The sequence below is a fragment of the Pyxicephalus adspersus genome, chromosome 2, assembly GCF_032062135.1.
Source record: "Pyxicephalus adspersus chromosome 2, UCB_Pads_2.0, whole genome shotgun sequence".
Taxonomy (NCBI): Eukaryota; Metazoa; Chordata; class Amphibia; order Anura; family Pyxicephalidae; genus Pyxicephalus; species Pyxicephalus adspersus.
In genome coordinates, this window is record NC_092859.1 from 148,892,108 (window position 1) to 148,910,368 (window position 18,261).

The 18,261-nt window shown below is 39.4% G+C and overlaps 1 protein-coding gene across 1 annotated transcript in view; it reads left to right on the plus strand.

Annotated features, from left to right (window-relative positions):
- Positions 1-18,261, plus strand: part of SEMA4B (semaphorin 4B) — a gene marked incomplete at its 5' end in the record, with an annotated part of 53,842 nt that overhangs the window by 26,868 nt on the left and 8,713 nt on the right. Inside the window, 8 exon segments of the mRNA XM_072402743.1 lie at positions 7,053-7,204; positions 7,295-7,357; positions 8,901-8,999; positions 14,249-14,360; positions 14,554-14,670; positions 15,131-15,288; positions 16,823-17,004; positions 17,388-17,538. Coding sequence (XP_072258844.1) covers positions 7,053-7,204; positions 7,295-7,357; positions 8,901-8,999; positions 14,249-14,360; positions 14,554-14,670; positions 15,131-15,288; positions 16,823-17,004; positions 17,388-17,538 — 1,034 coding nt within the window.

An 18,261-nucleotide genomic window follows, 5' to 3' on the forward strand; every position in this document is an offset into this window, starting at 1 on the left:
GCCCCTGTTTTGTGAACCCAACTTAGTAACAACCCAAAAACAGCCGTGTGGTTGCCTAAAAGTGCCGAGTGGTGCTCCCAGCTAAAAGCAGCTAGGGAGATCACTGGGGTAGAATATATTAGGTGGGGAGAATAGAAAGGTAGCCAAGTCATGATGGGTTACAAGTCAAGCTCCATCTTTTCCCGAAACAAGGTTTTATTTAACCTATTTTCCACTTTTGTGCTCATCGCTACACCAGGTTCAGCTGCACCAACACACTTTAATATTGGTGGTATGTATTATACAATTGTTTACTATAAAAAAGTATTTGTGTGAATAATGAAAACTAAACAAGTAACAGTTTTTCTTGCTCTTGTTCTTTGTATCAGGCTGCCATACCTAATATCTGTATAAATTTATTCCCTGAGGAAGCAAGCGGATTTTATCTGCGAAATGTGTCGGATTATTACAGCATACCCATGTACTAACCTAGGTCATGTGGATATATGTAGCACTTTGTTTTTTAATCTGTATCAGCGGCCTCTTTTTGTTTTAGAGGCATCACAGATATTTCAATATATGTTGTGTGATACAATATATTTTATGCTAATAAAGCCTTTTGTTTTTACACAATATACTTGATGATTTATACACCTAAAAGTCCCATGTACAAATATCTCTTCCTGTTATCTTAAATTAGGGATGTTGGCAGTTTGTGTAGTGTGAGATCTGACAATTAATATCTTTGTTAACAATATAAATAATTACCAACAATAGAACTTTTCTGAAAGTCTTCATATTACATCCATTTTATTCATATTCACCATTGCCTAATTGTGTAATAAAATAACTACCCAGGTCACAAAACATTTTGTCACCTCTGCGTTATTGGATGGAGATTATAGGAAACTCAGGCAACGTAATTTGTATGCTTTTTATTATTTTTCCTGAATGACTTGATAGCATTTAGTCTTTCATCCGAGAAGCGTGTTTGTACATGGCTTGCCCAGAGCTAGCCGGCATTATTTCCAGATGTCCAATACACATCATGTAAATTACAAAGATGAAAACAGAACCATAATAAGTTTTGCAAATGCTTGCTATGGACGCAGTAAATTGCCAAGTGGATTGTTAAAAGAGCACTGCAAATCGTTAAGGCGCTGAGGTTTTGTCCCATTATGCTAGGACAGGAAAGGATTTTCACGGTTTGTAAATTACATTTCGTTATACTGTGTAAAGCATCAAAGAACGACACATCTCTTTCTGCGCAGGCTGAGTCTCTGCAGGCTGTTTCATTTTAAAGATTGGCACTGTAGTAAACTGCTGTGAGCGGAGCTATGCATGGAGTAATAAGTATATGGAAGACTTGGTGAGGGGGTAACAAAGATATACTGAACAGTCCTAAAATTAAATGGACATATTCTGATTTTATTGCCTGCTATGATAATATGTAAAATATTTCATAATAGAAATTTGCACATTTTACATGTTTATGGCTTCCAACAGACTGGTGTAGCAGGGGTTACATACTTCTTCTGAGATTAATTTCTATCATGTATTCACTTAGTCATAATCTTTGGCAATTTAATGTTAATTCTGTGCAATTTACAAAATAGTGCACAAGTGAGACAGCGTGCAATTAAATCAGATGATTTGCCACTATAAGCTGCTTGTATAGCTTATATCATAAGCCAATGACCACTACCCTTAGTGACTTTCTTGCTGGTTTATATTCATCTTTGCTGAGTAGCTTTAAAGGGGTACTAAACCTAAAAATGAAAACATTGAGACGAGGCAGGTCCTTGCATTAGGGATGGGCGATGTGTCTAGAATAAAAAAATCTTACCTGCCTGATTGCAATTTTACTCATTTGTCACCATTCCATTGGGAAAGCCACCATCTTCTTCCTCTTTTCTTGATCTTTATCCATCTTGGATGGCCAGGCCCTAATAATGTGACCTCATTAAATGTTCATTCATTTCTGGCATCCCCCGGTTGCCTGGCACATCCCCGGCATTGTACTTAGAGCTGCAGCTTGGTGTTTTTATGAAAAGAAGATGAGGACTGGTACGTGAGTATGTTTTATTGCAGGAGGGGCATTACCAGTCCCTTTTTTCAATGAAAAGCTGCCTGATCACTAATTTTCAACTATAGATCTTGTATCTTATGTTATAGAGCTTTAAGTTACACCCTTAGAACACATGCCAAACTAAACTAATAAATTAATTTTAGGTGCATCAAAACAAAAGGTGTGCAAAAGTTATATCCTAATTAGAAAAGCCTAACGTATGTCAGAATGCAGTACAAAGGAGATGCTATGTATGTGGAAGCCATGGTCTCTCTGCAGATCTCTGGCACTCACCTATAGCTCTGCAAGTCCATACTCCTTGCTGTAGCTTTGATTCAGCAGGGGTTGTGTAAGATCTCGTCAGAGGGAACACTGCTTAAATTGTACACAGCAAGGATCCCCTGCTTCCACACACAAAGCAAGGGTTGTAAACTGTTGCATGCATCTCTGTGTTCCCCCCAGACCCTTTTAGCTGGGTGCACTGCCCAGAACTTTCCAATATCTGGCTGTGTTTTGGTGGCTACTGAAAAGTTGGGTCACAAAACAGGGGCTGCCACCCACCTAAAGCCTCTTCCCACCCCGCTTAAAAACAAATTCTGGGGAGAATCCTGCATCTCTAGGAAATAACTGCACAACAAATTGGGAATAGAGGTCAGGAATGGCTTGTTTTAGATCCTTTACTGCAGGGGTGTCCAAACTTTTTGCTAAGAGGGACAGATTTGGTGAGTTGAAAATGTGTGGGGGCCGACCACTAACCGGGTTTGGTGTGGTCTGTGTGGGTCCCACACAGCAAACGCCCACCAGGGTGACATCAGGGATTCTCTGTTCACAGAGTCCTATGTCAGTGCAGGCTCTGTGCAGAGAACTTTTTTTGGATTCAGAGTGGGCATGACGTAGGAGATTCCCTGTGCACACATGGGGATTCCCATCCTGCCGCTTATGCCCGCCGAATAGTAAGCTGATAATTGTGTGGCGGTTGATCAACTCTAAATAAATTAAAAATAGCTTTTTTTGTACATGTGTATTTCATACTGGTGAAACGCATATTAATGATTTTTTGACAGAGGCTGTGGGCCGGAGGAAATCTGAACACGGGCCGCATTTTGCCCCAGGGCCAGACTTTGGACATGCCTGCTTTACTGCTTAATAAGAACATCCAATACCTAAAGTCTGAGCACAGGTGCACTTTAAAAAAATAAAATAAAAAGGCTGCCTTTGCTGACTTCTCCACTTAATTTATGCCTTCTGATTCTGAATCATTGACTTGGAAATAATATACAAACTGGAATTTCTGACTACTAGCTGCATTCTTGTCCTGGGTCAGTGACCCAGTATTGGGGCCAGAATAGACAGAAATGAATATTTTGTGTCCAGCAATTGCAGCTTTTATATTTCTCATACAACTTTTCTTTTATTACTTTTATTCTGCTCTTTCTGGCATTATTTTGCTTCCATTGCAGTTTTTTCTTTATGTCAGATTATTCTGTTCTGTGTACCAAGAAAGAACTTTTTCTCACATACAGTCATATCTGCAAAAACAAGTGTCCAATTTTTTTGTGGCAAGTTCCAACTGGAAATGTCAAGGCTGTTCAGACAAGCTAATGAACACTAATAACAGAAAGCTGCCTAATGTTGTGAAACCCGGCATGAACGATGACAAAGGTCAGGCTGTATTGAGAATCGGCCTCGCAGGGGGCCCAGGCACCGAACACAACACTCTCTTATAAAAGTCTTCTCTTCATTTCACTCGTCACATTGGCACATTAATCTTGTGCTGAGACTGGTGGCTGTTATGATTTTGCAGGCTCCTCCAGTGCAGTGTTTGTTACACTTGGGTATAGGGCTTGTTCGTTTGGATGGTTAGGAGACAGTTATGAATGGTAACACCACCTGTCAGCCAAATTTCTACTGCTACCCCATGCTTTTTCAATTTAATGAGAAAGTTTTTGAAATAAAACTGTGACAGACATTCACCATAGATCCTGTAGTCATTCAAAATAGATCCCAAGCTCTCATAGTCTACTTGCAGTCAATTGTTTATTCAACCCACTACCTGAACAAACACCTGTTAATCACCAGTTGAGGGTTCGCATTAATTGATAAAAAGTTTTGGACTGAAGTCAAATTGTCTGTTTTGGACAATTTCTCCACTTTTCTTTCGTCCTTGTTTGTATTTTCCGACTGCTGTATTCTACTACACTGACACAAAAATAGTTTATTCACATCAAATCTGTAAAGGTTTCCAGTTTTGGAGTGGAAGAATAATGCCAGTACTGTTCTACTTTCCCAAAAGTATACTATTGATCGAAGATATGTTGGGTTGGTTGGTCTCCTCCACATAATAATAACACCAATAGATCGTCCCTAATGGAAGACTAAACTTCAAGACGCAAAGGGTCACCTAGTGCATATAGGGGAAATTTGCTCAGCACACTTACCTGCACACTGATTGGAAATGATCTTCCATTTTCAAAATTTTGTATTGGGTAGAGTTAAAAAAAACATACAGTTTTCACCTATTTGAATTGCATTGCCTTGTCAGTAAATTTATTACTATGTTGTATTGGTTCTATATATATGGGCAGCACGGTGGCCTGCACTAGGTCCCAGGTTCGATTCCCAGCCAGGACATTATCTGCATGGAGTTTGCAGGTTCTCCCCGTGTCTGTGTGGGTTTCCTCTGGGTACTCAGGTTTACTCCTACATCCCAAAAACATGCAGTGAGGTTAATTGGCTTCCTCCTAAAAAAAAATTGACCTTAGACTACATTATTGACATATGACTATGGTAGGGACATTAGATTGTGAGCTCCTTTGAGGTACAGTTAGTGACATGACTATGGACTTTGTACAGCACTGCGTAATATGATGGTGCTGTATATTAGTATTTATACCCAATTACATGGAAACTACTAATACAAGCTGTATTGCCATTCTAATACCCCATATTTCTCTCTTTATTTCTATATTGTATTGCATTGATCATAATGCATAATATATATATAATGCATAAGCCCGAAAATAACAAATGTCTGTAGGTTTGTGTACATCAATGTAAAACTAGCCAAGCTTTGGAATACCACAATGATATTATTTTCTGATTTGCCCCAAATATTTTCTCTTAAATAGTAAAACAAGCCTGCCATTAATTACAGATCAACACTTTGAAGCTAGACATTACCAGAAAGACAATAAACTCCCCAGAATATCGCAAACAATTTCTTTCCCTTATGGTTTGGAGCGGGGCGTCAGTCCTGCCGGTGAACATATTGATATCATATTTCTAAGCCAAAGATCTGCATCCGGCTGCACAAGCAATATGTGCTATGAAGGAGGCAACAGGAAACAAGAACTTGCTTAGGCTCACACCGGGGAATAGCTATCACCTCATGGTTATTAATGAACTGGAAAGCCATTCAAAGGACGCAGTTTGTCCCTTGTTACTTTGTCCGGTGTACCTCCCCACTGGGGGGAATCAAGTAATTGACATAGTGCTTGTGGTGACATGGGAACCTATACAAAATCCACATGTTCTAAAAACTCATTTTATTGTCACATTTCTGATTCTTTATATTTTAACTATTTTATAGTTAACATGGTAACATAGATAGGTATTCCACCCATAATATATCTAGTGTGCTTCACGCTGAAAAGTGAAATATATATATTGACATGGCCTGGAGATGATGGCTTAAATGTTGGTTTAACTCCAAATTGACAACGCTATTCAGTCTACCTATAGCATTCAATGAAATACAAGAATTTATCAATTGTATCGTATGGGCAGATTAGAAGTGGGCTGATTTTCAGACTTCATACATTGATCATGATTGCTTGGAATATAAAACAATAAATTTAACAGTAGATGGGTCAGGTAAGCCAGCCAATATGTTTGGTAATAAGTACAGCATAGTTAGACGTATATATTCTAGTTCCTTGTGCCTTGTAATAGGGTATTGAGAATAACATTAATAGAAGTTGGCACCTTAATATTATTCATTAGGTGATACCATTACAATTTACCACGTGTGGAGGGATGGTACCACGGATACACCTTCTCCCTTTCATAGAACCAAGTCAGTGGAGTGATCTAAAATGTATTTCTAACTTACTATAACTATATGGAAACAGATTTTTGTATCTTCTCTGAATTCCCCCACCCTTTTACTAAAACAACTTTTCCTTCGCTAATATATACAGAAACGGCTACCAAATATTAACTTCGGCTTATAAAACAAAACAGTGAACAAAAACTGGTCCCCATTTTGTCCATATAGAAGGGTTGTTCTCTCCATTGGCACCATGACTCTTAGAATGTAAAGCTAGGCTGGGCTGTCAATCACAGCTAGGGTTGGCTGGTATTTTATCGGCCTGGCTGGCAAGAATTAGACTTGGCATAACCTAGTGGTTAGTGGTAGTCATGTGCCAATGCTGTCTGCATATATCACCAACTTGGAGATGATGACTTAAATGTTGACTTTACGCAAAAAGTCCAAAATGACAATATTGTTAAGTCTTCCTAACCCAGGCATGTGCAAAGTCCGGCCCGGGGGCCAGTTGTGGCCCGTGTTCAGATTTCCACCGGCCCCCTAGCCTCTGTCATCATAGGGAATCCTCTACGTCATTGTGATGTGTGGGACCCAAACGAACCATGCGCACTCTGATTCCAAGAACGTGATCTGCACGGAGCCCGCACTGACACTGGAATCCCACACGTCACCCTGGTGGGCGTGTGCTGTGCTGGACCCGTGCAGACCACAATAACTTTGGTTAGTGGTTGGCCCCCACACATTTTCACCTCACCAAATCTGTCCCTCTTTGAAAAAAGTTTGGACACCCTGTCCTAACTTGTATGGTGAAAGGAAAGTGTATTTGAAAATGTATATTGAGAATGTTCTGGAGGTACTGCTATATTTCTATGGAAAGGATCCCTTTCAATAAAATTAAGTAATAGATCTGCCTATTTGTGTACTGCAATATTCAATGTTCCATTTTTGCTTATGCAGGTTCTCCAAAGAGGACAATAAAGAGATTTGAAGCAGAAGGAATCAGCCATTACACCACGCTCCTGCTGAGTGAAGATGGGAACACTTTGTACGTTGGAGCGAGGGAGGCCTTGTTCTCGCTGAACAGCACAAACTTCATGTCGCACTCAATGGTAGGTCATTTCTTTCTACTTTCTTTAATAGTTTGACAAAGCAGCTCTGTCATGCCTCAAAGTAACACTGAAATGTTTTACTCTTTCCAGCTGACATGGGAAGCAGAAGAGCTTAAAAAGAAGGAATGCACCTTTAAGGGCAAAGATGCTCAGGTATGTTCTGTAACATTTATTTCATTAGTATACAGCACTTAGCATATACTCTGCATTGATATCTATTTATTGATTGATGAGTCTAATTTATGTACCTTGTATGTTAAACCATTGAAACACCCATTCATTTTTTATAGAAGCAATCTGGAAAAGCCAATATATTACATTTTAATATATCCTATATCTTCACCTGGCTTCAGCAAGTCTCTGCCTGTTTAGAAGCATTTGCACAATGGTAGTAGAGTCAGACAGCTGGTTATTAGCACTGCGGATATATGACACAGCAATTATTCAGGTGGCCTCACATTTTGTTCCTGTGGTTGCTCATACTGCTCAGAGCAATGTTGCAGGCTTGCATGCATGAATTGTTTCCTGGAGCAATGGTGTCACTATGAATACAGCACAACTATAATAATAGTTCACCAGGTTCTCTGGTGTGAACATAGGAATGGATATAGTCTCCCATTTTGCAGGTAGCAAAATATAATATATATATATATATATGAGTTATTCTCATATATATATATATATATATATATATAATTATATATAAATTATTCTTCTTTCTGAGTTGCTGAAAGTCATGGTCTGCAGCAAACCATTAAAAGGAGTGTGTTTCATAATATAATAAAATCTTTTCCTGTTTTCTCAAAGTATAACCACACCTTAGACACACAAATCATTGACACAGCAACTTTGATTTTATGTTTGCACTGTGCCTGACCTTTTCCATGAATATGATTCTGAACACAATCTGGGATGTGAATTTATTGTATGTATGTTTATTATATAGCAAAAAGTAGATGTGTTTGCAGCTGAATATATATATATATTATATTTTAATATATATACGAGGGGGTGCTGGGAAGTTCCTGGCTTTCCCCCCTTCAAGATGAAATAAAAAATGAGTGTGGGATATGACAGCCTGATATCTTAGTATGTCACTGTGCAAATATCAGGTATTTGCAATTCTTAAAACTGTTCTTTCTTTTAGTGAGAAGCTGTGATGGCAGAGGCACAAGCAAGATTTACGTTGTTGGCGTTACGGGCCGTCATGAAGTTTTTGTTTCTCCAGGGAAAGGAAGAACAATTCTCCCCCAGTGTTTGTGACATCTCAGTGTGAATGTCCTTTGCTGACTTTCCCTGGAGAAACAAAAACTTCATGACGGCCCGTAACTCCAACAAGTTATATATATTAAATATAATAAATATGTCAATTGCACACAAAAAAGCCTGGCCAATTTTCTTTTTGCATTCTTGATGGTTTTGTAGATTTAGCATTTTGTTTATCAGTTCTCTAATTAAATGATTTTGCATACTGTATGGTGGGTTTAACATAGAGAAATATATCCCTTCTTGTCCCGGTGCCAATAGTCAGCCTGAAGAAGTGGATAACCTAGAAGAATAAGTTGAATCCAGCTGTATGTGGGTGTTCTTAGTGGGTCTTTATATTTATTTAACTATTTATATGAGTCATTTATATTCTTTGCTAGATTATATAAAAGCATGTACTATAAGCTGAAGCCTTTTATTACCATTTCAGAAGGATTGTCAGAACTACATTAAGATCCTCCTGCAGTTGAATAGCACACACCTGTACACCTGTGGAACCTATGCCTTCAGTCCCAACTGCACCTACATTGTAAGTACCTTTTCTTTATAACAGCATCACAAAGCTCTCACGCCCAGTTTTGGCTGGGCTACTTCTTATGTGGGTATAATTTTGGGACCATGTGGGAGTAGCAAAAAATAACTTTAAACTGCATCAGAAAAAGTAATATCTGGCATGTTATGATATTAAAACCTTGTGGTACATGCAATGGGACGTATTTATTAAAGTTCTCCAAGACTGGAGATGATAGACTATCATGGGAGATCCTGGGTGATCCAGCAAACTTTTAATGAATTCCTAAACATCATTGCTATTAGTTGGCAAAAGTTTTCCATGCTGGACCAGATTCCAGTTTGCTGGATCACCCAGGTTCTTCCATGATAGTCTATTGTCTCCAGTCTTGAGGAGCTTTAATAATTCAGGCTCAATATTGGAATAAGTATTTCCATTTACTATTTAGACTTTTTCTTCATCTGCCAATAAAAAGTTGATGAAGTTGAGAATATGTTGCACTTGGCAGGGTGAGATGGTCCCAATTATTTAGGAACTCAAGGTGTGGGCTACACATTTTTATAGCTTGGGTGTAAGAAATGGTGGCATGGGCAAATGATATGGATTCCTGAATTTTAGTGTAGTTATTATTAATGTGTATTTATATTGTGCCAACATATACATACACAGCAGGCAGGACAGTGGCTCAGTGGCTAGCACTCTCTGTGCAGCACTGGATCTGAGGTTCAAGTCTCAACCAGGACATTACTGACATGAAGTTTGTATGTTCTCCCTGTGTTTGCGTAGATATCCTCCAGGTACTCCGGTTTCCTCCCACATCCAAAATCCTGCAGTTAGGCTAATTGGCTTTCTACAAAATTGGCCTTAGTCCCTAGATTGTTAAGCACTGCATAATACTTTGGCACTATACATAGATATAACATCATGCAGTTCTGTGCCCCTACCATAGTCTAAGGCTAATTTTTCAAACCTACCAGTGTTTTTTTGACATATGGGAAGAAACCTTTGACATTGGGGGAACATATATAGCACCTCAAGCCGAGAGCCACAAAGCCACCATGCAGGTATTTTCCTGAGACCTGAACTGAGTGCTAGCCCCAATGGCGTACATAGAACTGGAAACTCTTCTTCACATAAAAAAAAAGGCCTGACTTTGTTCTCATTGATTTTGTTTTAAGGCCACAGCTTGTATAAAAGCAGTGTGTACAGAAAGCTTTTGAAAAGCTTTCAGGAAACTTCAATCAGATTTGTTGAAGCCTTTAAAACACCCTTCAGGTCCAGTTTGAGGAAGCTGAACACAGATCATAATAAAGGTGTTGACTGTGACAAGCTGCTACCACGGTTTAGTAGACTTCTGTAGTAATTAAAGCTCGTTTAAGGCTTGTTAAAGTTCCACTGAAACATGGCAGCTGATTGTTTAATGTACCAGCACTCCCATTCTTTTACCAACCCAAACTGGAACTAAAGTTAACTTTAAATATTTTAGCAAAACTGCGTATGGCTTCCCAAAAGCTTTACAAATGCTTTGCAAAAGCTTGCCATACAGTCTGGAGCCGATGTAAACAAGGGCTGTATAGGTGGAAAGTTCTTCTAGTTTGGAAACAGCCAACTTTTTGATTTTAACTATAGGCATGAGCCATCTATTGTAGTTGAGGAACCATTCAGGCTTAGCAGAAGTGCACATATAAGATAAGATCATAGCTTTGGGTGCACCTAGTGCTGGCCATCACTTGGACCATATCTGATCCCAGGAGCTTCTAGGAGCTGGAAGTACATTGGCAACAACCAACTTTCTTAATTTTAACTTTAGGCATGGGCCATTTGTTGTAGTTGAGGAACCATTCAGGCTCAGCAGAAGTGCCAATAAAATACAAGATCATAGCTTTGGGTGCTACCAGTTCTGACCATTGCTTGGACTACATCTGATCTCAGGAGCTTCCAGGAGCTGAAAGTTTTTCCTAGCTGCTATGTTATTCCATTGGCCTTTCTCTGAGTCACTGACCTGGTACAAAAGTAAAGATCTGGAATTCTGGATATACGTTCTACATTCTAGGTTAGTGACTCAGAAATTCTTAAAGTCAAAGCACCAGGATGAAAGCCAGGAGAGCAACATATTTAAATGGCTTCTGTATTTCTCGGCTTAAAATTAAATTGACATTTTCGTGGTATGATACTGGAGATATAGAAAAAGAAAAGGCCATGGTTTCTTGTTTAAAAAAATTAGCAACCCTTTCTTAGGGTGGTCTGTGGAAAAGCAAATTTTATCATAAGTTTAGCCATCAAGGTTTTATTATGAGGAGGTACAAGATCAATTTCCAAGGGTATGATATGCTCTGGGTCATATAATTTCATTTCCTAATGCATTATTTGTATCATTAGCATGCTGCTTGTACTATGGGGTCATTGTTTGATTCCACAAATAAATAAGTGTCCTATATATAGCTAGGCCATTGCCTGAAACTGGTTGTGTTGATAGAAATCAAGTTGTTGTTGGTCCAGAGACATCACAACTGTGTCGATGTTCAGCATCATACTATTATTAAATAGTATTTATTTAGCGCCAACATATTATGCAGCGCTGTACATTAATTATAGGTTGCAAATGAGAAAAAAATACAGACAGTGACACAGGAGGAGAAGAGGACCCTGCTCAGAAGAGCTTACAATCTATTAAGTGTTACTCCTAAATCTGCCAGCCCTTGCCATGCTATCAAGGTCAATGCATTACCTTATACCGGCATATGCAAAGCTCGACTATTGTATGACCAAAAAATGTCCTAAAGGGGTTAACTGACATCTGTATAGAGCAGTTGAAAAGGCATCAGCTTACCTACACATTAATAACTATATCAATATTTATACACAAGCCAAATGCTCTGGAATCAAACTGAAAGTTGAATATACACAGATGCACCGATGCCCAAGGGTGCCCATGCAAATGTGTAATCATTGTAAACAGGCACACATAAACACATTCTGCCTGGCTCATTGCTTCCTGCGGGGAAACCAATTATAGGAGCCCCCACTACAAGGAAACATTACACTGACATTCACATCTGTACACATAGCCTGACTTGTGGATATAGGTGTCATGTCAATTCAATGGGGAGAGGATCTAGAAAAGGGCAATGGCTTCACTCAGTGGAAATTTGGATTTTTGGAGTAGTATGTCTGTCCTTTTGAGCTTATATGTGAATAATATAATGTAGAGGTGCAGCCAATAGTAATGAGCTGTAACTTCCACTGTAGGCTAACAGTGAGAAATGATCCTTTGAATTAAAAAACGGAGAAAACACCGGCACTGATTCTTCCATGGGGTCCCGTGTCGTCCCGGTATCCATCTTTGGCCTGGCGCAGAGGAAGCGCAGGCCTCCGCCATCTTCTCCTCTGCTCTCTTCCATCTTCTCTCTTCTTCCACTTTTTTCTCCTACGTCACTCAATCTTGCTCTGCGCAGGCGCGAGATCAGGTAACATAGAATCTTGCCGATCTTACTGCGCATACGTGAGATCGGCAATTTTCTCCCTATTGATGAAAGGGCTTCTGCCCATGCCCAAGATGGTCGCTCTCTTTTCTAGAACAAGTATTCCAATATGGAAAGTTTTTATTTTCTTGCCCTCGTTGTATGTAGAGTGGTCTTTTAGGGTCTTCCCCACCATGACAATGCACTGCTCTATTTTACAAATGTACTCGTGTATTGGCAGCCCGTTTAATTAAATGGGGCAGCCCAACGAACCCAATGCATGCAGCAGTACATTGCCCACTTTTGCGCTACAGTTCACTGGCAATGTGTTTTTGGTGTATCTTTAAGAATGAATGGCAAACCCAGCAGACCAATGCAAGTCCTGTGCATCACCATGCCTTGCTTTAACACACATTTCTGTAAGACATTAGATAAAATGGTCCCTCCAACTAAATTGAGAACAAGGCTGCATATTAGGAAATGATTTTATATTGTTAATAAACAGAGCTGCAATTATTAAGGGAACCAGGCCAATTTTTGTTATTGTAGGATGTGCATTGACTGTAAAGTGGCAAACACAAAACCTTGGGCATTCAGTATATTCTGGAAGTCGGCTGACCTCATTTATGGGCACGTAACATTGCTGACCACAGGCCTGGGGACTTTGGCCAGGCAGTGTATATGTTCTTGGGGTTCTGAAACCGGCCCAGTAGTTTTCAACTTATAAGACACCTCTGCTGCATCTTCTAAATCCACCATCAGTCTGCCATCAGGGTCTGCAAACTTAATGAAGAAAGGATGAAGAGAGCCTACAAATATGTCACAGGTGCTGTTGAAGACTGTAAAGCAACTGCAGAAGATCAGAGACTAGGCATATGTTATTTAGGACTATTAGGGATTACTAGAGTCCCTGTGCAAATCCATACACCCACCCGAACCACCCCCCACCACCGGCCGTACAGCAAGTTCCAATGAGCCGAATATATGTATTGTGCAAGCGGGAATAACCACATCTTTATTATGGAGTTCCTCCATTCTTCCATATGTTTGGTGGTTCAGTTGGTTTATATATATATATATATATATATATATAAATTTTTTAAAACATTTTAGGTTTGGAAAGATTTGTAATAAATGAGGAGGCAGTTAGTAATGCACTGGTAGTGGTAATCATTGTGCCAGCCTGGTATCCTTTCTAAGGCTGTTTTTGCACTGTAGTCTTATTTTATTTTGTAGTCACAAATCATCCCCAATATGACTGAGTTTCCCATATGTTCCTGTACTTGTTGTCCCTCTTATTTATATCATAAACTGAGTGGAATGAAAGTATTTCTGTTTATTGATTAACGTAGTGGATGTGAAAGTTCAAGCTTCACATTTTGTCACTGAGTGTGAGAAGCGATAAACCTGCTGAAATAATCTGACTTTGAATGGCTACCAATAAAACAAGTCTATAAAAAAATACATTTACTGCTCCCCTTTGCTCTTTCCATAAAAATAAAAAATAACACACTTCCCTAGAGGTCAGCCAGCTTCTGCATTTCATTCCATTTCTGTTGGCGTGGTCCATGTGAAGCATGGGTAGGGAATAGATGGGTAACGATTTGGGTGAAGTAACTCTTATTTTGAGTCTATTAAGTCTATTTTGTTGGTTGTAATGCAATATAGAATCTAAATGTCCATATATATATATATATATATATATATATATAAAGTGCATCATAGAACGTTTTTGTTTAGTATGAGCAATGCACCGTGTTATATTAGAAAGTCTAGATCTTGATCTCTAATGTGTCTCTCTTCCAGAAAACCAGTGATTTCACCTTGGAAAAGGATTCCAGTGGAAAGGTAATCACAGAAGACGGAAAGGGACGTTGTCCTTTTGATCCTGAATACAAGTCATCTGCCATCATGGTCGGTGAGTAGCTCCTTTCGAAGTATTTTTACTGAAGAGCATTTGGCTTGATTTGAAAAAGTACAGAGCAAAGTGTAGGACGGTCATGGCACTCATTTGTCTTTTTACATAAAATTTACTAGGTACACAACCCTGCCCTTTGATTTTGCATTTTTGCTTATCAACAATCTCATGGTTATCCTCTCTTTGCTGCCAGATGGGGACATGTATGGTGGCACTGTCAACAACTTCCAAGGGAACGAGCCCAGCATATACAAGAGCCAAGACAGCAAGATTACTCTGAAAACGGAAAACTCCTTGAACTGGCTCCAAGGTTGGTCTTTGATTCTCTCCTTTGATAAGAATCTGTTTGGGCAGAATGTCAGGGCTTCTGATATCCATAGAGTAGAGACCTTTTTTGAAGTGGCTGCATATTTCCAGAGCTACGCATACTTAGCTGTAAAGCTGAATCTATTCGAAGCCTTCCTGTAGCTCACGCAGTATGTGATGTTGTTATTATCCAGCATTTGGCTTATAAAGTGGTTAATTTACTGTGTCCAGAAGTAAAATGCATTTTATTGCATTTAAAAATAATTGTGCTGAATTGTTGTAATTTCCACTAAGTAAAACAGGGTGAGTGTTGTGTGATTATGCATGATGGCTCGTATCTGGTATGTAAATAGGAGCATTGCTGGCGTATTAATCAGGCTGGGAAGTGTGTTTGTGTTGCCGCTATGATTAACTGTGCCAAGGACCAGCTATTAAACTCATTACCCATTGCTTTGTCATTACAGATCCAGCTTTTGTTGGTTCAGCTCATATACAAGAAAGCTTTCCCAAAGGAAACCCTGTGGGAGATGATGATAAGATCTATTTCTTTTTCACGGAGACGGGAAAAGAGGTCACTTTTTTTGAAAATCCCTTGGTTTCACGGATTGCCCGAGTGTGCAAGGTGAGGATAAGATATAGTTTTGGGTGGTTTGAAGCCTCATCAAATTTGTTTTTGACTCTTTATAGGGCTTCCATGGTGCAACACTAAGCTCCACCATGAAATGGTTAATTTATTTATGAGCTGCAAAAAAGATACAAGTTTACAGTTAACTACAACCAATCAGGACTTGACTTATAGAAAGGTGTATACTATAATTAAAGTTGGTTTCTAAAACAATACTGTGGGTTACTAAACAGCATTGCTCCTTCTGGTCATCTTGTTGGATATGTAGACCAGGACTTTGATAATAGAGGGCACTACCCTATAAACAAAGGTATTCTTCATATTGGTAATGGATAAAACACAGTAATGCTGGCACTCTAAGGCCATGTACACAAGTCAGATGATTACCGCACAATATAAATGGTCAGGCTCTTCTCGTGCGAGAATCTGGCATGAATATGAGGTTGCCCGACGTCATTCATGGATGCATCCTGATGAATCCATGAACGACAGATGATGAACGACTACCATAGAGGTGAAGGGAGGAGAGTACTTGTGGTGCTTCTTGCTCACTCGTTCTCCCCCCTCCCCTCTCTATAGAACAGAATGGCGCTGTATGTACAGCGCTTGTTTATTCAGCTTTCAATCGTTTGTCGCTGAAAATGATAATGAAAGATTGTTTCCAACAACAATAATTGAGCGCAAAAACCCTGCCTAAGGTTAGGTACACAGTGCAATGGTTCTTGTCCAATAATATAATATTACATGTCACTTCTTGCATCGTTCAAACTATCGTATCTAACGTCCAATGGTTCCCGTCCGATAATCAGCTCAGGGCTGATATCGGATTAGAGTCTGGCGTGTGTACAGTGCTTGTCGTCCATCGTCTGAACGACCGTCCTGGCAGATTTACGGACAATGGATGATGAATGATCCTAATGGAAGCAAAGGGGGAACGCTCCGTCGTTCTCCTCCCCTCTCCATAGACCAGAACAGTGCTGTATATACAGCACTCGTTCATGCATCGTGCAGTCCTTAGTCGCTGGAAAGGATCATGAGAGATCCTTTCCAATGACAATTATTGCACGTGTGTACCCAGCCTTAGTATCAGCAGATTCTGGTCAAACAACACATGGGAACTGCCATTGTGTTTTTGGAGATACAAGATCAAAAACCATCCACCTTATCATTTCTTTACTACTTGGTTAACCATTCACCCAGAATATCTGCAGATGAGGTGTCCTTCACTTTTCTACTCTCATGGTTTCTCAGGGCCATTAACTTCAGGCCCAGTAGTGAAGCTGGAGTCATAATGGCTGCCATTGTTTGCATTTTCAATCACAATCAAGTAATGGAGCTCCATATTCCAAGCATGCCAGGCTTCTTTTACAATGCTCTCCAGAAATATGTTGTACCTTCTTTTATAGTAAATGACACACTGTATGTATGGCTAACATTTAGGATAAAACAACAAAAGATTAGATTTCCAATATATGTATGGCTGTCCTAACTTAGGAAATCCAAAACGCTGAAAGTCTTTCTCTCCCCATAGGGTGATCTTGGTGGAGAACGTGTATTGCAGAGGAAGTGGACTACGTTCCTGAAGGCTCAGCTCCTGTGCACTCGCCCAGAAGATAACTTCCCTTTCAATGTGCTACAGGACATGTTTGTGCTCACACCAGGAGAGGACCATTGGGCCGGTACCACCTTCTATGGGGTCTTTACCTCTCAGTGGTAAGCAAAAAGCGATTTGTATTCTTGTTGTGTCCAACTGTGAGGACTTGTTGCTTTTGTCTTCACAGGTTCCTTGCTGTGACTTGACAACTTGCAATGTTTCTTTGGGCTGTTTATTAGATTCCGATATTGTTGTCTAGACTTTGTTTTTTTATTCCTTAATGGTCCTTTTTGTCCTAGTTTTGTGTTCTCACAGTGTGTATGTCTGTCCTTGTACATAATGAGCACTCACATTTAATGTAATTAGGGGCAGATTGCTTAAATTAGGAACACGTCAAAGGCCTGTAACATCTTTTAAATCACAAGCTTGTTTTGAAGTTGACAGCTCATTAGAGTGCATGGGACTGTATCTCCTAAAGGAATTCTTTTTTTATTCTTTCCAGGAATAATGGAGGTGTCGGCAGCTCGGCTGTATGTGCTTTCCATATGCATGATGTACAGAGGGCTTTCAGTGGTCTCTATAAGGAAGTAAACCGCGAGTCTCAGCAGTGGAGTACGTACACCCATTCTGTTCCCGAGCCACGACCTGGAGCTGTAAGTACTGCAACTGCCTGAATACTTGAACAAAATCTTGCGTTAGGATCTTTCTCTCATTTTTGAATTTTCCTGGCTTTTATATGTTCAGAAGCCATCCATAAACATGTTAATGGCATAAAAAGAGTTACTGACCACAAAAACTTTCTTGTCTTCTTTCAAACATATTTAATGTAAATACTGCCCTCTAGTGCTAAATTCAGACGCACTTTATAAGCCGAATTTGGATATAATGTTAGAGCTGCATTGTTCAGAAGAATATTTTTCTGTACTGCAGCACTCTTCATCTACACTTCATAGTGAATAACTGGAGGAAACAACAAAAAAGGGATAATCAGAAACACTTAAACTTTTCATTCATATTCACATTTATAAAACATATATAATCATATAATAGTCCCCAAGTTTGGTGTTTATAGAAAATAAAATCAATGAAATCCACAGTGACTTCCAGTTGTATCACATTGCAAGCTCAAAAGAAAACCGCAGTGCTTCGTTTTGGATAGGTCATACACCTGACTTGTATCCTTTCCTGCATGAAGGATTTATTTGCCAATATTTATATAGCGCTGACATATTACGCAGCGCTTTACAAACATCATAGTCATGTCACTATCTGCCCCTCAAAGGGGCTTACAATCTAATGTGTATTGGATGGATCACTTACATACTAATAAATCAGGTAATTAAACCACTACATTTATTTTCTTATGTTCTCAATAA